Source organism: Nicotiana tabacum, chromosome 16 (assembly GCF_000715075.1).
Source record: "Nicotiana tabacum cultivar K326 chromosome 16, ASM71507v2, whole genome shotgun sequence".
Taxonomy (NCBI): domain Eukaryota; kingdom Viridiplantae; phylum Streptophyta; class Magnoliopsida; order Solanales; family Solanaceae; genus Nicotiana; species Nicotiana tabacum.
Genome location: NC_134095.1, coordinates 12,994,185 through 13,017,028, shown reverse-complemented (window position 1 = coordinate 13,017,028; position 22,844 = coordinate 12,994,185). Strand labels below are relative to the sequence as shown.

General features: G+C 38.1%; 1 protein-coding gene across 2 annotated transcripts; it reads left to right on the top strand.

Annotated features, from left to right (window-relative positions):
• The first annotated feature begins 15,318 nt into the window (after positions 1 to 15,318).
• Positions 15,319 to 20,329, top strand: LOC107768883 (NAC domain-containing protein 19). 2 transcript variants are annotated; one of them, XM_016588055.2, is made up of 4 exons: positions 15,319 to 15,887; positions 17,056 to 17,319; positions 18,000 to 19,958; positions 20,038 to 20,329. In XM_016588055.2, exons 1-3 carry the CDS (start codon positions 15,441 to 15,443, stop codon positions 18,123 to 18,125), a joined length of 837 nt encoding a protein of 278 aa, XP_016443541.1. In that variant the 5' UTR covers positions 15,319 to 15,440; the 3' UTR covers positions 18,126 to 19,958; positions 20,038 to 20,329. The 2 variants fall into 2 exon arrangements, with proteins under 2 accessions (XP_016443541.1, XP_016443535.1); XM_016588049.2 differs by having other exon boundaries at positions 15,325 to 15,887; positions 17,997 to 19,958.
• Positions 20,330 to 22,844: the final 2,515 nt, after the last annotated feature.

The window sequence follows — 22,844 nt, the reverse complement described above, 5'->3', positions numbered from 1 at the left end:
AAACGAATGATCCAGGACCGTTAGATAAAGGATTAATGGCCTCCCCGACTCAGGTGGAACCAATACAGGTGGATTAGATAAATAACCTTTGATCTGGTCAAATGCCTTCTGACATTCTGCCGTCCATTCTATCGCGGCATCTTTCCTCAACAATCGAAAGATGGGTTCACAAGTTGTTGTGAGCTGAGCGATGAATCTGCTGATATAGTTCAACCTTCCCAACAGACTCATTACTTCTGTTTTGTTCCTCGGTGGCGGCAATTCCTGGATGGATTTGATCTTTGACGGATCCAACTCAATGCCTCGCCGACTGACGATAAATCCTAACAGCTTTCCAGATGGAACACCAAATGCACATTTGGCTGGGTTGAGCTTAATGTCGTACCTTCGAAGTCTTTGGAAAAACTTCCTAAGGTCTGCTACGTGGTCTTCCTGACGCTTGGATTTGATGATCACATCATCTACGTACACTTCGATTTCTTTATGTATCATATCATGGAACACAGTAGTCATTGCTCTCATGTACGTTGCCCCAGCGTTCTTCAAACCGAATGGCATTACCCGATAACAATAAGTCCCCCATGGCGTAATGAAAGCTGTTTTCTCTGCATCTTCTTCATCCATCAAAATCTGATGATACCCAGCGTAGCAATCCACAAAGGAGCCGATTTCTTTCCCGGCGCAATTGTCGATCAAGATATGGATATTGGGCAATGGAAAGTTATCCTTTGGGCTTGCCCTGTTCAGATTACGGTAGTCGACGCATACCCTGATCTTCCCATCTTTCTTTGGTACTGGCACTACATTAGCCAACCAATCAGGATATCGAGAGACCCGAATAACCTTTGCTTGCAGCTGCTTGGTTACTTCTTCTTTAATCTTCACACTCATATCTGTTTTGAACTTCCTCAGTTTCTGCTTGACAGGAAGACAGGCCGGGTCAATGGGCAATTTGTGAACCACTAGCTTGGTGCTTAAACCCGGCATGTCGTCATATGACCATGCAAAAATATCTTTAAACTCAATGAGTGCTTTGATTAATTCTTCCCTGATGCCAGGCTCAATGTGGATGCTGATTTTGGTTTCTCGGACATTATCCGCATCCCCTAGATTTACAGCCTCGGTGTCATTCAGATTAGGCTTGGGTTTCTCTTCAAATTGGCATAGTTCTCGGTTTATTTCCTCGAAGGCTTTATCCTCATCATATTCAGACTCATAATCGATCTCTTGTATCATTAAATCAGAGTCAGATTGATTTATTAGACTAGGTCGAAGATCCGTCGTGCATGCCATGTCATTAGAACCAGTAAAAAGAGAACTGTTCAGAAAGAGAAAAGAATAAAACAAAATTAAAATGAGACAAGAAAAGAGTTTTATTAAAATGCGGGATAACAGGGTTCACACTTTTACAAGATAAAATGAGATTTGGATTACACCCTGAATAATCCGAAAAATAAAAAAGCAAAAATCAAAGCCTACTACCAGGACTCTCCCCGAGTAGGAAGAGGAGTAACCGTCCAATTGTTGGTTTTGGCTTCAGGCCCCATAAACTGTATGTCTGTTCCACTGGAACCCTCTCCGACTTCTACCATATTGACATTAGTGAACAATCTTTCGAAACTCTGATTCAGATCCCCGTCAATCCCAATCAATCGCCCGAGAACTTTCGGGACTGGTGACCCCTTGGCGCTTGCTCTAACAAAAGATCTTGAGAGACGTGGCACAGGTTTGGGAAGAAACCAAACTTTCTTCTTCATTTTCCGAGCTCGTTTTACATCTGCCGCAGTCGGTTTGAACCCCAACCCAAAGGTCTCCAAATTCTTGGGCAAGGAAACAGGTTGAACAATTCCCTGAAGTTCAGCTCCCAAGCCTTTTCCTGGCATAAACCCATTACCTAGCATTTCTGAAACCATCATAACCGTTGCGGAAGCTATCCTAGGATGCTGAATGATTTCACCCTCGGGGATCTTGTTTGCCGACACTGCATCAAAAATCTGGTAGACCCAGGGACCTTTGTCATCATTAGTCTCTATGAAGGGTACAATGGCGCCTCCTACGGTGCACGCAGTGTCCTCGCCGTGCAATACGACCTCTTGTCTATCCCACTCGAACTTGACCATCTGATGCAAGGTGGATGGCACTGCTTTGGCTGCATGGATCCACGGACGTCCCAACAGAAAGTTATAAGATACCGTAGCATCTAATACCTGGAATTCCATGGTAAACTGGACTGGACCGATGGTCAACTCAAGTATAATATCCCCCACGGTGGCTGTTCCATTTCCGTCAAATCCTCGGACGCAAATGCTATTCTTTTGGATTCTTCCGTGGTCGATCTTCAATTGGTTCAGGGTGGATAATGGACAAATATTGGCACTTGAGCCGTTATCCACTAATGCCCGAGTAACTGCCGAATCTTCACATTTGACAGTTAGGTAGAGAGCTTTATTATGCTCCGTGCCCTCCACTGGCAGATCATCATCTGAAAATGTTACCCTGTTCACCTCGAAAATTTTGTTGGCAATCGTTTCCAGGTGATTTACAGAAATTTCATTGGGCACATGAGCTTCATTCAGTATCTTCATCAGGGCCCGACGATGTTCATCCGAATGGATTAATAATGATAGCAGTGAGATCTGGGCCGGTGTTTTCTTCAACTGTTCGACCACGGAGTAATCCTGCACTTTCATCTTCTTTAAGAAATCCTCAGCTTCTTCTTCTGACACAGGTTTCTTTATTGCAGCTGGATTGGGTCTTCTCAATTCCGCCGGAGCAAAACACCGTCCTGATCGAGTCAGTCCCTGCGCCTCACAACTATTCTCCTCCACTTGTTGTCCCTTGTACATCACCACTGCCTTTTCATACTTCCAAGGCACAGCCTTGCTATCAATCATTGGTGTTTGGACTACTGGTTTTATGATGACCAGTTCCCTGCAGACCCCTTTCACAACAACCACGGGTGTAGATGATGCTCCCGTTATTACCAACTTGGCTGGTTCTGGTTTCCTTGTAGCGGCAGATGGATTCTTCCCCAATATCACCACTGGCTTGACATCTTCCCCTTTCAACTTTACCCCTGCTTCCTCATTGATCGATTTTTCTTTTGGAGTGGCACGGATCATCATCACTGTCTGTGGGGGTTTCTTCGGCTCCCCTACTTCGTGCACAAGCTCGATCATGTGGGCTTCAGGGTGCTTTGGCAATGGGTTCTGGTTAATGTTAGGTGCCTCCGGTGCCTGTACCTCGATCTTGTTGGTATCAATAAGATCTTGTATTGCATGTTTCAGCCTCCAACATTTCTCGGTATCATGTCCGGGAGCTCCCGAACAATATTCACATCTTACCGAGTGATCCATATTTTGGGGTAAGGGATTTGGTAATCTAGGCTCAACAGGATTTAATAAACCCAACTGCCTCAATTTGTGGAACAAGGCAATATAAGTTTCCCCCAACTCAGTAAAAGTTCTTTGCCTCTGCAATCTTTCATTTCTGGCGGCCGGATTTCCCCTGAAACCCATCCCTGGAGGGTTCCTGTAGGCTCTTGGTGGTGGATAGGTGTTTTGTGGTGGTGGGTATGTGTTATGTGGAGGTGGGTATGTGTTATGTGGAGGTGGGTATGTATTGTGGGGAACCGGCGTGCGCCATTGTGGGCGAACCGGAGGTTGGGTGTATGTCTGGGCTTGATGGACGGTGAAATGTTGTTCTTGTGGTTGGTAGTAGGGTTGTGGAGGGTAATTTGGAATGTGTGGGTAGTTTAGACGATGGGGTCTGGGTTGGTAATGAGGGGAAGGACCTCTAGATCTGGACCAATTGTCGGCCTCTAATGTCGTGACCTCCTCTCTCCTTTTCTTTCCTAGCGCACCTCCCGTGCCGCTCTGAATGGCCTGAGTTGTTGCCTTAATTGCCGAATAACTCAGGATTTTATTAGACTTAAGTCCCTCTTCTATCATACCTCCCATTTTCACAACTTCATTAAATGATTTGCCAACTGACGTCACCAAGTGACCAAAGTAAGTTGGCTCGAGAGTTTGTAAGAAGTAATCCACCATTTCTCCTTCTCTCATTGGGGGATCAACTCTGGCTGCCTGTTCTCTCCATCGGAACCCAAATTCTCGGAAGCTCTCTCCGGGTTTCTTCTCGAGCTTTAGCAATGTGAGACGGTCTGGGACTATCTCAAGGTTGTATTGGAAATGTCCTGCGAAAGCCTGTGCCAAGTCATCCCAGGTGTACCACCTGCTCGGATCTTGTCTTGTATACCACTCTAACGCCGACCCGCTCAAACTCTGGCCAAAGTAAGCTATTAATAGCTCATCTTTGCCCCCTGCTCCCCTCATTTTGCTACAAAAACCTCGTAGATGTGCCATAGGATCACCATGCCCTTCGTATAAATCGAACTTGGGCATTTTGAACCCTGCTGGTAATTGAACGTCAGGGAAAGGGCATAGATCCTTGTAAGCCACGCTGACTTGGTTACCTAACCCGTGTATGTTCCTGAAGGATTGCTCCAGGCTTTTAAATTTCCGCATCACCTCGTCCTGCTCTGGGCTCTTAGCCGGCTTTTCAATCTCCGCCGGGACCTCAAAGTGGGGATTATAGGTATGTGGCTCGGGTGCTTTGAATGTGAGTTCAGGGGGTAGTATTGTGTATCGTGAGCCTGAAACAATGGCTCACTAGATGATCTGTGCAATGGGGCTGGGGGAGGTGCCACAAAGACGGGAACATTTGGTGGAGGAGGGTTTTGAGTGGGTGGTGGAGCTTGGGAATCATAAGCCTCTCTTCCCTGATAATAATGATGGCTTGGGAAACTTGTTGAAGGACCGGGAGAAGGGTATTCCGGCGTGTGTGTTGGTTGGAGGGTAGGAGTAACGGGTAATTCTTGCCCCTTCTGGGCTCTAGCTAAGGCTATCTGCATTTCATTCATTTCTAGCCTCATTTTTTCCATTTTCTCCAGGGCTTCTTTCAGCATCTGATTGGCCGTTTTTTCTGACTCAACGCTGTTGTCTGACCCAGTCATACTTTCTGGTATAGGACCTTTTGATCTTGTCTGATAATGGTACGGTGCCAGTACGCTCTAACAACTAACTGATATTGGTATGAAAAAACAACAAACTTGTCAGTGGTAGAGTCTTAACAGATATTGTAATTGCACGTTAGGGGGATGCAATGCTCCTAGGCAGTTAATCATTTCTAACATGCTTTTGCTCCGATCCGCATGCATCATCCCGGCTTATTTTTGCTCTGACAAATATATATTCTTCCTCTTTTTTTTTTTTTTCTTCTTTTTTTTTTCTTTTTAATTACGGTCGAATCCTATAGAGATTGCCTACGTATCGTGACCCCGCACGAATCAGACCAAGCGTAGTTCGTGCCATAAGACCAAATATATATATATTTTTTTTTTATATTACTCAAAAATAATGCTATTACAAGCCATCACAGAAAAAACAAAAAATACAGACTTTATATATATATATATATATATATATATTTTTTTTTTTTTTTTTTTTTTTTTTTTTGAGAATGTTTGAAGAAAAGGAAAAAACATATGGGTAGACAACAGACTCGAAAAACAAACAAGTGCAAGATTGAACTAGGGATACATTAAAGCTTTGAATTTTGGTGCCCGCGAGGCATCATTCGGCCTTTCCGCGGGCTTGGGGGCCAGGCTTCTTTGCAAGCTTTTTAGTTCCTCCATGATCTGATGGACATAACCCATGATTGAGGCAAATAGGACATCACGAGGCATCTCTTCACATGTTAGGCACTTTGTGGTGATATAGCGCCCTATATCATTGATCCTACCCCTGATTCTATCCCTCTCTATGCACAGCTGTTCTATCCGTTGATTCTTTAGTCCCAATATTCGAGTATTGTCAATGAGCTGCTCTTGGAACCTCTCCATTTGTTCTTCCATCCGGGCTATCGACTCATGGTAGTGTTCTCTATATGTTCTAGCATCCTGGGCTTGTTTGAGGACCCGATTATTGAGAATGGAGTTTATCTCTCTCAATGTCGCGACACTCATTTCATAGTCCCTTTTTACTTTCCATAGGTGCTCTCTCCGTGATGTTGTAACTGTAGCCCACCTGACCCGCATTCTTGTTATACAAGCCTGGGATCTCTCCAAGTCTTCTCGGCTTTGGCTGACTTGATTTCTCAATTCCGCTATCAACCTTTCATCAGATCGACGTTTCTGTCGGTCGCTATCACTCTTACTGACTTGGCGAATTCGGGCTTTCAGTGCCTGGTTTTCTTTGGCTAATTTGTTCTTCTCACCCTGCTCTGAGGCTACCTGAACGTTGTTTTCAAACATAAGTCTTTCAATTTGTCGCTTCAGCTTCCGGATTTCAACCCGGTAGCCTTCCTCTCTCTCTAACCAGCCCCACTGTTCCTGCGAATCATCCGTAAATTGTTGGACGTGAGCTCTTTTGGCAGGCCTCTGACGAATCTGGAACCTTTTCCCGAACCAAACATCGTATTTTGGGTCTACCTCACCCTTAGCCAGCTCTCGAACCATAGTCTTGGGTTCAAGGAATCTACATTCGTGCCACAACTTTCTAATTTTTCCTTCGGGGAACACGACTCCTGGACTCAACTCAATGGCGTGCTTGCTTAGATCCTCATCAGTGGGAATTACCTGAAATCTTCCTAGTTGGCGCAGTACCCGATGAGGAGCATATGGTTGGATGCTACGAAGTCCCATCAAAAGAACATGACATTCCTCGGCCGCCATGTATATTACCTCAGTATCATTCAACCACCCAAATGCCCATTCAACTTGGTCGGCTGTTGTTGACCTCAATTGTGCAAGCCATGCTTCGACGCCTTCGGGAAATATGACGCCTGTCATTCGTTTCTCAAAGCCGCTAATGCAGTTTTTCTCAGTCAACCCGTGGTTCATGTATCCCACTCGGTGATGGAGGTGTTCTTGCATCCACAACTGGAGTAACAGATTGCATCCCTGAAAGAACTTGCCTCCTTCTCGGCATATAGTTAAAGCTCGGTAGATTTCAGACAAAATCAAAGGAACCACAGTACTGTCGGTTCTTTTGATTGCAACATCGGCCATCCCTACAAGGCCTATCTCTATTTTTTTATCTTTGCGGGGACAGACCACAATTCCCAGAAATGCTGTGATAAATGCCAAAGTACGTCTTGCTTCCCACCTGATTCTGTTCCCAGTGTGAGTTAATCCGAGGTTTGGTTCTTCCAAACCCTGAGGAATTCCGTACCGTTGATACAAGAATTGGAGAGTACAACATCCCTTCGACAAATCATCATTCTGTACCTTCCGACTAATGCTTAGTAAATCCAAGAACGCGTGCGGAGATACTGGTCTTGGTGAAAGTAAATACTGCCCTCTTAGTTTCCCATTCAACCCCGCATATCCGGCGACTTCCTCTAGTGTAGGTGAAAGTTCAAAGTCAGCAAAACGAAACACGTTGCGTGTTGGGTCCCAGAACGGTATTAGAGCCTCGATGATATCTGTCCTTGGCTTGATATTCAACAGATCGACAAAACCTCCCAAAACTCTTTCCACTATCTTTATACTATCCTTTCCCATATCATTCCACCACATGTGGAGTTGCGAAGGGACCTCGCTACACACTGAGAATGGTTCATTTTGACTTGTGCTCATCCTGCACATTTATTATAGTGATTAAAGAAGGAAAAACTTTTATTTGACTTAAAAACTATCTATATTCTAAAGAAATATTTTTTGGATTTTAATAATTTTTTTTTCTTGAAAAAAAACTTTTAAGGAGAAAGGAAATATTTTTGAACCAATATTCTGAATTTATGAAAGAAATACTACAGAAAAAATATTTTTGAATTTTATTTTGAATATCTTTTAAACAAATAATTGGGATTTTGAGATTAAAAGGAAATATATTTTTTTTTAAAAAAAAAAATTGAGGTCTAAAAGAAAAACTTTCTAAAGAAGTGAGTAATGTTAAATATTTTTGGATTTTTTTTTTGAATATGGTGAGCCGAAACCAAAGAGGTTTGCCTCTGATCTCACATCCGGTGAGAATCATACCCGCGTAGTTCAGGCTATAAACTAACTAATTTTTTTTTTTTTTTTTTTTTGAAAACAAACAAATTTTTCCACTTCCTTTTATAAAAAAAAACTATTTTCATTTTTCATTTTTTTTTTAAATAAAGCAAATTAAAATAGAAGACTTATTCCTACACACTTTCTGCTTTCTAGGCAAACCAACAATTCTAAAAGTAAAAATATATATATGTTTTTTTTTTTTTTAAAAAAAATTCGGCAGTACTTCGACAGTACTTGGACACTGATTTTTTCTAAATTAATCAAATAACTTTTACTTGCTATTTTTATTTTATTTTACTTTTTACACTCCCGAGACTCAGAAGCCGGTCAACATGCAAGACCGAGCAAATAAATGCACATAAAACAAATAATATGCATCAGGATGGTCATTTTCATTTTTGGTGCACCTGTCCTAGACAGACTCAACCCCTGTGTTGAGCCTCCAAAGTCAGATGCACGTGATGCAAACAAACGTTCCTACTAGGGATCCGACATGTGGTTTTGTTATACTAGGTTCAGAACCTGGGTGTTTGTTCTAGACCTGGCTTACCCGAGCGGACAGCTCGAGCCGAGGGGGTAGCGTACCGGGAATACAGAAGCTTCACCGGCTTAGCAACTTGTCCGAACCTCGTTCTAAATTGGGATTTGACACTATACAGAAAAGAAGTCGTACGAAGTACACCCTTCTTCATGATTTAGAAGACTCAGAGAGGAGATGGGTTTCGGCACAGTTTATACACAGTTCACGTAATATCAAAGCGGTAAAAGCAGCATTTAGCACATTAGGCTCAATCATGTAAAAATCAGATAAAACCAAATATAACAATTTATATGAGCTCGAATTTCTAACCCTGAACCACTGGTTCTGGGTTAAGTCCCCAGCAGAGTCGCCAGAGCTGTCACACCTCCTTTTTCCGGCACCGCGAGGTGCGTAGGGAGTTTTTTCCAATTAAAGGACAGTCGAAACGGGATTGGTTTAATTATTTCAGAGTCGCCACTTGGGAGATTTAGGGTGTCCCAAGTCACCAATTTTAATCCCGAATCGAGGAAAAGAATGACTCTATATTACAGTCTGCGTACCAGAAATCCGGATAAGGAATTCTGTTAACCCGGGAGAAGGTGTTAGGCATTCCCGAGTTCCGTGGTTCTAGCACGGTCGCTCAACTGTTATATTCGGCTTATTTATCTGATTTTTAATACAATTATGAACCATGTGCAAATTTTATCTTTTTACCGCTTTATTATTATAATTATTATTTTTTTAGGAATGTGAACATCGCTTAAAACATATCTTTGGATTGTGTCACATGAAATGCACCCACAATACGAAACATATTTTATTTGATGTTTTAGGATTTAGATTTGGGTCGCATGAAATGCGCATCCGAGTTTAAGAAGGTAAAATTAATTAAATCGCGCCTAAAGAGTCTAACGCGTCATCATCTTTGGGGAAGGAAGTGAAATTCACTAAACAATCCATCCCTAATTCTAAGTAATTTTTTTTAATAATTAAATAAATAAATGAGAATGGAGAATCCTATACATTTGTATTATTTACATCTATTTATTTTTAGCGAACTCCTTTAATAGTATCCCTAATGACTACCTTTTTATTATTACTAAGTTTTTTTATAAATATAAAATCAATATCTACATTCTTGAAAATGACATATTAAATAGAAGGGAAAAACAAATATTAGCAGAAAATAATAAAATTATAATCATAGATACAACATGGAATTATCGGAAAGTAAAAAAATAAAAAAATAAAAAAAACTAATTATCCCATAGTTGGATTAAAATTCAAATTATTAGTAAGACTTAAGCTTATTGAAACTAATTATTTGCAAATACTGAAAATTGAAAGAAATAAAAATAAAAACTTGAGTACTAAATCATATTTCTAAAAATTTAAACAATTTAACATTAACTAACTTTGTTTTAATTCATCATGTCCTAATACTTGTTTGCAAACTAATTCATGTTATAACTGAAATTAACTACATGATTCGGATTAACTTATCGTTGATGAAAAACCTTCTGCATAAGGAACTTAGTTAATTTTTTGCCAAACTGATTCAATAACGCCATTTTTACGTTATTTCTTCTATTTTTTTTATTAAACAGTTTTAATTAATAATCAGGCTTAAATATATTTCCTAATAATCTGGTAAAGGCGTTATTTAATATGTCGCTATAATATGCCTAGTTATGCCGATGACAGTGATTTACAGAATAATAATACATGAATAACCTAAATACAATACAAAAATTAAATTAAACTAAATTAAAAATTTAACACTCCATTCTTCATTTCAGCTTACAAAATGCCAAAATTACAGTTGTGTACCTGATATTGTCAATATAAGAAGAAGAAAGTCAGCAACGTAATACGTAACACAGCAACAGCAACAATAACCAGCAATAACCAGTCAACGAAAATCCCAGTGACAGCTTTGAAAAATTCAAAATAAAATCCAGGAATGCCGAAAATAATGGACAGAAACCAAAGGAAATTTTCAGATTTTTGAAAGGCTAGTTAATCTTCAACCCTTAATTTCTACACCTGTATACCAGAATATTTCTCAGGTGTGTACTACTTTCTCTTCTAATTTTCAAATTTTTTTTCTTTGTATGTTTTTTCTTTTCTTGAGAGTTTCAATGTTTTTTTTTTTTCGGAATAAATGTTCAGCCTTTTTTTTTCAATCTCTTTTTTTCTGTCTGTCCTTTTTCTTATGTTCAAGACTTCACATATATATATCCCATCCCATAAATCAATTCAAATCAATCCCTTTCTCTACCAAACCCATTATCTTCCCACTCATCCCCATTACATTAAATAAATATATCACACCACCCCATTATATTTTGTCCCCCATGCTTTATTTAAAATAATGCAAGATTCCCCTTTAATTTAAATCTTGTCCCCCCTTTATATTAAATAATCATATCACAACCCACCCCATTTCATTTTGTCCCACATGCTTCAAATAAACAATTTCAAAATGTACAATTCCTAAACTACCCCTTCCAACCTTACTGAAATTACCAAACTACCCCTGATCGTATTACAAATTTACCAAACTACCCATCAGCTATAACACATCATTTAATCAAACATAACCAAAATATAGTCAATATGATCAATTTCTAACAATGTTCAAACAACAATATGAACATGGATGAACATCATAACAACAATATCACATGAACATGATTTTAACAACATTTCAACAACAAATCATATGAACATAAATTGAACAACCAAGAACAACCAAAATTTGATTGAACAATATTTTTGGCAACAACAAACCTATTTTTCGGATTTAAACAACAACAACAATCAAACAAGTATATTCAGATTCTTAAATTCAATAATATTGAACTTAACATCAACTCTAACAACATTACAACAAACAATTCTTATATTAAACTTTAAACAAGATTATGAGAACAATTCAAGCAATAATCATAAATGGTAAACAAGAAATCAAACTATATAAAATTCGGATTCAAGATCATCCAAACAAAGTAGGAACATGAATGAATCTACTTTAACAACAATAACAAACAAGCTTTATTCAACTTCGAATTAAACTTAAACAAAACAAATAAACATATTCAAATTACTAATCTTCAAATAATCAATTAATCTTTTTTAAATTAAATCCAACAAAATTATAACAAATATGCATGATCCAAAAATTAAAACCAAAACATAACTTCACATTAAATCACTGAATTAAAAACGAACTTCAAACAAGATGAAACACGAATTAAATCTATATTAACAACAATCAACGGATTTAAACGATTTAAGCTAACACTTTTCTATATTAAAACTAAATCTTCTCAAACTGAAAAAATAATTTAATTGAATCTTCAATTCAAATCTATCAACAATATAATTAAACTAACCATTTTTATCTAAAAATAAATATGAAAAATGAAACAAACTTATACTAATTTCAAATCTGAAAATATCAAACAAATTATGGATGAAAATAAACTTAGAACAACTAACCGTAAATGACCAATGACGAACATCGAACGAACTCTAAACGAAACCAACGAAACTTGGACATAAACGGACTTGAAGACGACGAAGCAACAAGCATCAGTGAAAGATGAAGAAAACGCAGCAGCGACGAGCAAGCTCGTCCATGGTCAGCCGCGATGGAGCAGCTGCGAAGAAGAAAACGGGCAGCAGTGGCAGCAGCAGCGGCAACACGGCATCGGCAGCAGCAATCCGGCAGCGAAGGCAGCAACACGTCGCGGACAGCCATGGACGACGACATGGTCGACGTCGAAGCTCGTCCATGGCTGTGTTCGTTTGGTCATTTGATTGAAACAGAAGCAGCAGCATCGGCAGCAGCACGATGGAGGGAGTAGCTGCGACAACCGGCGACGAAGAGAAGACGCAGTCGCGACAGCAGCCATGGCAACGAGCGGAGCTGTAGCGGCGACAAGGCATCGACTGCGTAGTTGTCCAGGAACTAAAGCACGGCCATGGCAATCACTGAAGCAGCAGATGTGTCGAGAAAAGGGTGCAGCAACAGTAAAAAAACGACGCGACACGGCGAGAAGGATGAAGTCGCGTTGGTGGTTTTTGAGGTCGTTCATGGTTTCTGAGGTTGTTCATGGGAGGGCAGCTTGGAGACGACATGTGTGTGTGTGCAGTGAGGAGGATGGAAGGGAAGCCATTGATGCTAGGGAGAAACTTGGAGAAGAAGAAGCAAAGGTGGGGGGGGGGCGGATGACTTAGGTCTTTTAGGGTTTTTTCTTTCTTTTTTTTTGTTTTGTTTTTGTTTTGTAAAAATGAAAGACAAATGGGGTTTGAGTCTTTTGGGTTATGGACTGGGTCGACCCAGTTCGAAATGGACTGGGTCGTAGGGAAGATTGGGCCATTTTTTTGGGCTTGTGGCTTGAAATTGAAGAAGAGGCCTAATTCCGACTTTCTTTATATTTTTGCTTTCTTTTCTTCTTTTATTTCTCTAAAACTAAATTATAAAAATACTTAAACTATTATTAAGAATTAAATTAAGTTATAAAAGCGCAAATTAACTCCCAATAACAATTAACGCACAATTAAGTATTAATTAAGCATAAAATTGTATATTTGGACATTAAATGCTAAAAATGCAAACGATGCTTATTTTTGTAATTTTTAAATTTTTGTAAAACAAATTTAATTACTAACAACTATAGAATTAAATCCTACATGCAAAATGCGACATATTTTTGTATTTTTTATTAATTTATCAAATAAACACGCACAGACAAATACAAATAATTATTCAAAATGTCACAAAATATCACAAAATGGCACACCAAGAAAAATCATTTTATTTTTGAATTTTTTGGGAGTAATTCTCATATAGGGCAAAAATCACGTGCTTACAGTAGCTAGGGTCGAGGTCGAGTACTCAGATCAGCCCAAACGGCTAGTTTATTAATAAGATATTTTAAAGAAATATTCTACAGAATATTCTCGGCACTTGTACTTTCAGTTAGGTAAGGGATATGTCTAATATAAGTGAGAATAGAGAGAGAAAAAGGGGCATGTAATATTCCATATGATAAATTCTCTCATAAAAAGTTGACTCTCAAGAAAATTACAAATATTGTCTTTACAAATAGATTTCGATTTGTTGTCGATCTTACACTTTCTTGTATCAGATCTGAGAAAGCTTTCTATATTCTCACGTTTGTTTGTCTTACATCACTGTCAGAGGGAGAATCATCTACCTCATTGAATATTCGGGTGAATCATTCTCTCTATTTATATTTATTGCCATTTAATATATTTATTGCTTGTCATTACTCCCCCACACATTTATAACAATATCATTAAACACCACTTTGTATTAAGTTGGTTTAAGTATAATTATTCTTTGTTCATGTCATCCGATTTCAGATCTAGGATTTATTATGTTTAAGTAGGATTCACCCATCATCATCTTATTTAATTAGTTTAACAAAAAGATTTAACACTTTTTGGTCAAACATAATCTCCGTTATTGCATTCAAAAAAAAAACTAGGAGACTTGCATTGTTTCAATATGATTTTTAAACAAGTGTCATTCTTTAATCGCAAATGACAAGTGTCGTGACTTTAAGGTTAAATGACACGTGTCTATCTAATCCAATAAGCTAAACTTAAAAAGTTAAAACCGAAAAATTGATTATACATTCTACATATAGGGGACGGACTTACCATCTCAAACTAATCGCTTTGAATAGCCTGGACTTCAAATAACCCAACAACTACTTAGCTAGCATTTGTATATAGATTTGATTAAAAATTAGAAAAAAAAATTGTATCGAAAAATAACTTTTGAAAGTTAATTTGTTTTTGAATATGCATTTTACTTGAAAAAAATTGAAGTTTTATAAGCAGAAGAAAAAATTTCGCCAAAAAACTGGCCCTAATTAATTTTTGGTGCTTGAATTTGATTTTCAAATGTTTTTAAAAATAAAAAGTATGTATCTAAATGAGAGCTTAATTGACATAGTAACACTAAAGCTCCTTAAGTATTTGACATACCATCAATATCAGCAGTAAAAGACATTAATATTGTACTAATTGACTGACAATTAATATAAAGTTGGATATAGATTGAAAAGAGGGGCGAAACAATGAAGAACTATCTCATCATTCAATGTGTAATTGACCTTTTATTTAACAATTTTCTTTCTTTAAAACCAAAATTTCCAATGTCTCACTAATATATTGTGCTGACCGCTAAAGTGCCTTGATAAACGCACATATACAGAAAACAATTCAATGCAAGTTTCTAAATTTAGCACTCTCTGTCAAAGCATGTTCTCTGTTCACTTTTATTTATTTATTATGGACTTTATATACCTCTTAAAAAATAATAAATAAAATACATAATTTATCATAATAATAAAAATAACAAGTAAAAGCAAAAATTTATTTTTACAATACTAAATAAGTAAAATGAAGGAAGAGAGTAGAAAACAATTTAAACAATGAAAGTTTCTAATTTTAGAACTTGCTATCAAAATCATAGATATGCCCCGGTAATACTAGGAGCATACATACGTACACCTGAATTGAGAAAAGTACAACGGCAAAAACTCCGAGATTTAAAAAATTAAAAAATAAACGCAGGAAAAATCTAAAATACATAATATAATTTTTAGGTGTACCCGCTTGTATTCCCTGCCTATAAGTGAAGTAATTATCATAGAAATACTAATTTGAGCCAAACACGTGTGATTAGTAAGTACGCAGCAGTGTGACACTAGAAATCCCTGAAGAAACTTCACGGCCACGCTTCCGCCCTTATATATAAACCCACCACCTGTACTGCTCCTACCCAAACACCCAACATAATCTTACTCTCTCCCAATTATGGGAGATCCTAATCCGACGTCGTTTTCACTTCCTCCCGGTACTCGATTTTACCCCTCCGACGAACAACTCATTTGCTACTATTTATCTTTAAAAAACAGCGCCGATCATCGGAACGATTTTCAGTTTAACCTAATTCGAGAAATTGATCTCTACAATTTTGACCCGTTTAACTTACCGGATTCCGCCTGTTTTAAATACGGACGCGGCGGCCGGAAAAGACACTGGTTTTGTTTCGTGGCTAGGGTTTTAAAAGGAGGGCGGAGGAGAGCTGGGGGTGGATACTGGAAGAAGAGAGGTAGAGTTAGGGATGTGATGGGTGAGGGTGCAGGGACAGTTGTGGCGGGTACGCGGAAAAGTTTCGTTTTTTATTTAGGGGATTGTACTAAGACTGCTGTGAAGACTGATTGGTTAATGTATGAGTACGCTTTAATTGGAAATCCTATGGTACATTCTGCTATACAATCTTTGTTACGTCATTTTTTTGTATTCGTACATGAAGTGTTATATATATACGCCTATGTATACATGCATTATGTGGGTCTTTGGTTTTATCCTCTGTCAGGGAAGGATGTACAGTTTTAGCTATGTGTTTAGTAGAACCTAGTAGCTTTGGCTCATACCCTATATTAAATTTCTAACCCAGTAATTCAAATGGTCAGTGGGTTCACCAAAACCGTAAAGTTCAAATCTTGGATCCGCCACTGTCTTCAATGGGGGCTATATATGGGTTTGAACTTTTTTATTGTACCAATTCTGAGTTGGGTTTCTTTTAATTTGCTGTGGAATTGGTCTTTTACTTAAATACTGTGTCAAAGGCTTGTCTATTTAGTATACATTGTGTTCAAGCTGACTTTGGCAAGCGTTGGTTGTTTCCTTTCTTGGATTGCTAACTGCTAAATACCACTCTGATTTTACACGTAGGTTATGGAATTAGCTTGGTATTCAGGATATGCTTGTACTCTTAGATACATTGTCATCCATTACTAGTTATGGTAAAGAAAAACTTTGTAAGATATAACAATTTCCCCTGCATCCCAAATGGACTAGGCAAGTCAGATATACTTGTGTGTTATATGATTCGTTAACTGAATTAAGCACCATATTTAATAAGCGTGCGAGGGATATGGGTTGGTGATTCTGGAATTAGGGCGTATGCTTTTATTTGATGTAATTTTGATTGTGATTGCTGAAACAGATCACTGAGTGTCAACAGCTTCTTATTTAGCTTCCTCTTTTAGGTTTGTGTTATTGTTCTGAAGTCTTGATGATTTGAAAGATTATCAAAGCAACACATCCTGAGTTTAATCATAAATTCTGCCTTTTATGTTGGTAGCTTTCATATCTCTCTCCGCATTGAGTCAGCGGCTGTGCTTAATCCACATATTTAGAAGTGAGGTAGAAATTTACTAACTCACGGTACTCAAAGATTGAGCCTTTTCTTGTTGTTGCAGTTTTTCCCATTTTCATTGTGTTACCATTGTTGCTACATATCTCATGGTTCTAGGGTCATCAAAAATATCATGTGGTTTTGCTTATATGCAGGTGTCTTTATCCCGCTGCGTATAAGATATTTGCTACATGTAACATGTCTCCAGCTTCTACTTGTGTGCAGGCATCTTTTGTTCTATGCCGAGTATTTATCAAATCTCGTTATCGAAATAACTTGTCAGAGCATGTATTTAGTTCCTATGGTGAAGAAACTGTGGCGGCAGTACGTCATGTAGGTATTCAATGTGATGGAACTGCTGCATCGGTTACTGAGTCTAAAATGCATGATGGAAATACCGTTGACCAGGAGAATGATGTCTCAAAGTTACAAAATGGAATAGTTACCAACTTAAATGGTCAAGCTCTTACAGAATCTGTTGTCAAGCAGGTATACCGAAAAGAAAGCTTTAGCTGATTAGTACTTTAAAGGTGCTTAGTTACCTTTTGCTTCATTCACTATGCCAAGCTTTCGGGCTGAATTGCTTCTCTTGTTTGTTGCTGGTTCACCTTCTGAATCATCACTGACCAATATGTATGCTCATCAAATGTCTGACATGCACAAAATATGCATTTTATCTTTAGAATTTACCTACGCATTTTGTTAACATTTGAAAACAAGAAACCTCCATAGAGCCGAGGGTCTATTAGAAACCGCCTCTCTACCTCCATAAAGGCAGGGGTAAAGTCTATGTACCCCACTATGTGGGATGATTATACTGGGTATGTTGTTGTTGTTATTCTTGAAAACAAGAAACCTCTTGGAGAATTTGGGGCTGGAGATGTTTCAATTGCTCCCCCTATTAATGAATGTTTTCTTCTTCTATTTTTCATATCTTTTGTTCCTTCTGTTAGGAATGGAATCTGAGTTACTGTTTCTGCATTTAGGTTCTTCTAATGTAAGCTTAAGAAGTCTACCTTAAGTGAGCCTTCTTTATTAGCTAATCGAAAACTTTTCATCCTTCAAACTTTAACTGCGTTAGCTTGTTAAGTAAGTGGTGATGTTCCTTTTCCTATTCTTTTTTGATATAAATGGGCCTCGTTAATATGGGTTTTTGATTCATGCAGCAGATTGGTCTTGAGAGCGACAGACCTCCAGGTCTCAATGGTTTTTCTGCTCAGGAACTGACAGCGATTTTAGAAGGAGATTTTATAGAGTTGGATGACCTTCTATGCCCGCTCCCCGGCATTAACTAAAAGAAGATAACAACAACAATCCCAAAAGTTCAACAGCAATCCCAAGCAAGTACAACCAATAACAATCGAAGCAAGTAAAATCGATAAGAATCCCAATCAAGTAATCGATAAGGATCCCAAGCAAGCTATTTTTGGAAATCAGTATAGCATCAAGTTCATGCCGGGTTATATCACTAAAGGCGACAAAAATGGTATTCAGGTCACTTTCCAGAGCAATAGAAATTGAGATTATAATAGGTCAATGAAAGAGTGATAGTCATCAAAACTGTGAGGTCACCTCCTACAGAGGCATCATTTTTGAAAATCAGCTCAAGAGAATTGGATGAGTAATTGTTCACATTATGTTGTCTCGATGGATATCTTGACAGTTGTCAAAATTATGAGGTCACTTCAACGGCAAGATTTTTGAAAATCAGTTCAAGAGAGTAGATGGGTTGAGTAATGAGGCTCACCATTCAAGTATGCAATTACCTGGAAGGATATCTTGTTTATGTGTGAAGAGTTAAGTCACCTAATACAATGTCATGATCCGTGAAAATTGGCTCAATAGTATTAGATTGCGTGAATAGTGGCTCACGTTACCTGGACAGATATCTTAAACAGTTATCAAATTACGAGGTCACTTCATACAGTTTCATGGTTGTTGAAGATCAGCACAAGATAATAGATGGAATGAGTAATGAGGTCAAATTTACAATTACACAATTACCTGGATGGATAATATCTTGAGTAGTGGCTGAAAGAGTTTAGTCACTTTATACAATGTCATGATCCTGAAAATCAGCTAAAGAGAATTAGACTGGGTGAGTAATGGCTAGTATTATATTGTTACCTGGATGGATATCTCAACAGTTACCAAATTATGAGGTTACTTCATACAGTGTCAGAGATTGCTGAATCAGCTCTTGATAATAGATCAGGTTAGCAAGGTTCATATTTTACAATTATGCAACTACCTGGATGGATATATTGGATATGGTTGATAGTTGAATCAACTTAGTGCAGTGTCACGATTGCTGTAAATCAGCTGAAGAGAATTAGACTGGGTGAGTAATGGCAGTATTATGACCTGGATGGATATCGTAATAGTTATCGAGCCGAGGGTATTTCGGAAACAACCTCTCTATCTTCGTGTTAGGTAGGGGTAAGGTCTGCGTACACTTTACCCTCCCCAGACCCCACTTGTGGGATTTCACTAGGCTTGTTGTTGTTGTTGTTGTGGATATCGTGATAGTTATCAAGTTATAAGGTCATTTCATACATTATCATGATTGCTCAAAATCTAAAAGGTAATAGATACGCTGAGTAAAGCTTGGATTACACTTATACAATAGGATGGATGTCTTGTTATATGGGCGAGAGTTGAATCACTCAGAGAAATGTCATGATTGCTGAAAATCAGCTCGAGACACTAGATGGGTAAGTAATGGCTCACATATTACAACTACCTGGATGGACATCTTGTATTTGGTGGAGTTAACAGCACAAGTAATGACAGCTATAGCAATGACATGGATGGCCATCTCATATGTGGGGAAGGATATCTTGTGTATGGTAAACACTTAATTATGGGAGCGCCAACATGGATGTATATCTTGTATATGGTAAAAAGTTAACAGCAACAACAACAACAACAAGTATCTCATAATACTAAGCAAGTTGGATGGTGAAGAGTTAACAAATAGCTCCAAAGTCCATAGGATGTGACAATGTCGGTTGGTTATGAGGTGACAAAAATGTGAGGAGACCGGTGCTGGTGAGAGAGTAGGTACAAGCACGTACCTAGTGGCTGCTAACTCAAGGTCGTGGACAAGATAGTTCTCTTGCTTTCAGGTATTTACCATAATTTTGTATTTTTTTAACAATATTTTGATGCAGAAAAGCATTGATTCCTATTTGATTTGTGATGCAGGCTGGCAATTTTGGCTCCTTAGTAGACTATGCTCTTGGTGTAGATGTGGCAGCATAATTAAGGTTATTGGTACGTTTTGGCGAACTTGGCGGTGTAAGATAAAATCTCAACATTGCCTTTTTTTTTGCTTCACAATTTCTAGCGATCATGCCTAGTAGTAAGTTGTGGAGAATGTAAAACTTCAAAGTCCAGTTCCAGATAAGTATGTGTGTTTTTAGCAAATCCTAGTACAAGATGGTGTCATTATGAGAATCTGCTGATTCTCTTTTATTTAAGTACTTTAGTAGTTGTATTATATGTCATATGTCCTCAGGGAGTGATTTTATGGTGTGCCTCGTACAACTTACATTAGTTGTGTGAAGCCTCTTTTTATCTCACACATTTGGGTCCACAAAATTGTGAGACAAAAAGGATGCCAAAATAAAAAAATTCGTCCACTGGGGTCTTTTCCCATGCAGTGACTGTAGTTTGTGAAGCTTGAAACTGTTGTTGTACTCTATTCACAGTACGAGTGCCAGAGGAGCTAGTGGTATACAAGTATTACTGGCACTTGGACTGTCTTTTCTGTTAGGGAAACACTCATGAAACTCAACAGTTAAGGTGCGTGGTTGCTAAACTTGTACTCCTTAACGGGGGACTCTTGTCTTTCCCCCCAAGTATCCAAATTACATCCCAACATTCAAAGAAATAGTTGGGCGTCGTGAATCTTCTGTTTCTCTGGAAAAGAATGTCTCCAGCAAAGCTTCAGACAAGCTTTTGGGGTTTTCTTGCCCTGCGGGAAACCAGGCGGAGAAAGATGGAAAGCAAAACAAAACGTTTCTTATATCTTTTGAAAACGAGAGAAGAAAAATACTCTTCTTAAATAGGAAACGAGGAGCTGGTTTAGTTTGAGTAAATCGTTAATCAATTTTCATATCTATTTTTGTCCTAATCATTTTATTTTAAATCGGCAGCTATGTTGGCTCCTATGTAACAAATTTCACAGTAAAAAATTAGCTAAACAAGGAAATCAGAATACTGAAAACAAATGGGTTGACTTGAGAACCTAGCTTGGGCGTTTCATTATGTATGTAGAAGTGTTAGTTTTGGAAATAGATCCGTTTAGGGATTGGCTAAATGACATTCACCATCATTTTGATTTGAGAAACATCGTGGACGATTTGCAAGAAATTTTATGACATCACCAATTTCACAATGAATAGTTTAGGGATGGCACCCGTGCTAATGAGAAGTGTAGCAAACATAATTTGGATCCTCATCAACCATCTGTTGCATAGAATTATGCTTCTTTTCTGGAGATTTGCTTGAGTGAAATAACAATTGTGTTAAAAAGCTGTCCCATATCACCTTCGATTGGCTTTGATCTTCCGTAACTCTTGGGATCTTACTTTTTTTTAACTTGAGATGACTTTGAATTATAGTCTTGAATCTATTGATGCATGCCTGTCATTGACAGAGTATTCGTTAAGCAAAGCAGCCTTTTATATACTGAACAATGGTGCTTTTTAAGGGGTAAAATTGTCAAATATCCAATTGATTGGAGTAGTTCATCAATGAAGCATCACGCTTTTTTCATGTTTATGTTTATGCTTTGATACAGTGTGCCTCTGTCCCCAGTTTTGCCCCAACCCATACCTCATTTCCCCATCACAAAAGGAGGACCAGAAAAGCTTTCGTTTATCTTCTTTGCTTGTAGGGTCTTTATGTTTAAAGTATTGCAGCGATAGTATAGTCAGTCAAGAGGATGCAAACTCCAATTTCCTCTCTAATTTTGGACTCATATGATTTAAATTTTGTTACTTTCCTCATAGGAGACAATTACCCACCAAAAGTAGTCTATTGATAAATGCTGGACTCAGATAGTGCAGGTGTTGGTTCTATTTTTGATTATCCTCCACACTATTTCCAGAAAGTCCAGCTAACATTTGCTTTGATCAGCCAACAATTATCAGTGGTAGAGAACAGAGATGCACATTAATGATGAGTAAATACACGAACAACCATCCCCTTTCACCCTTTTCTTCCAACCCCAAAATACAACGGAAAAGGGTCAAAAATATTCCTCTACTATTGGATATTGTTTATAGTTGTCCTCCGTCATACTATTGGTCTAACTATTAGTCAAATATATCCCTCAGTTAACGGAGAGAACACGTGGTAGGTTTATAAGCCATTTTAATGCCCAACCCATATTTTAACGTTAACCTATCCATACCCAAGCCCTTATACCCGAATTAGAGAGAAAAACTATTGAATCATCAGGCAAGATTTAAATCTCGATTTTCCGCCAATTATGCCGGAACCCCACTTGAACAGAGCATACTATGGCCTCAATTCTGCAGCCGTCCAAAACATACCATGGTAGTCTAATTTAAGCTGCGTTTCTTAAATTGTTGTATACACAGACTTATCCGTAAAAAGGGAGCATAGGAAGGGGCAAAAGGAAATAGAAAGTGAATAAAAATATAAAAACAAAAAAATCAAAGTGAACATATTTGATTCGGGGGAAAAGGGGTTGGATACGGGTAAAGGGTTGGATTAAAGTTAAAATATGGGTTGGGCATTAAAATGGCTTATAAGCTTGTCATGTGTCTCCTCCCTTAACTAAGGGATATTTATGACCAATAGTAAGACGGTAGGGGTTAAATTAACCAAATAGTATAACGAAGGATAACTATAAACAATATTCAATAGTAAAAGGGTATTTTTGACCCTTCCCCGAAAATACAATTCCATAACCCTAAGAATAATAGATCAGATCGAAATGCTTTCTTTAGGGGCTGTCTTGTACAATTTTCCTTGAGTAT

Excerpts from the sequence above, each read along its gene's own strand:
- LOC107768883 (XM_016588049.2), top strand. The coding sequence starts at position 15,441 with ATGGGAGATCCTAATCCGACGTCGTTTTCACTTCCTCCCGGTACTCGA. Across the intron at positions 15,888-17,055 it reads CTTTAATTGGAAATCCTATG|GCATCTTTTGTTCTATGCCG; the intron begins GTACATTCTGCT and ends ACTTGTGTGCAG. Across the intron at positions 17,320-17,996 it reads CAGAATCTGTTGTCAAGCAG|CAGATTGGTCTTGAGAGCGA; the intron begins GTATACCGAAAA and ends TGATTCATGCAG.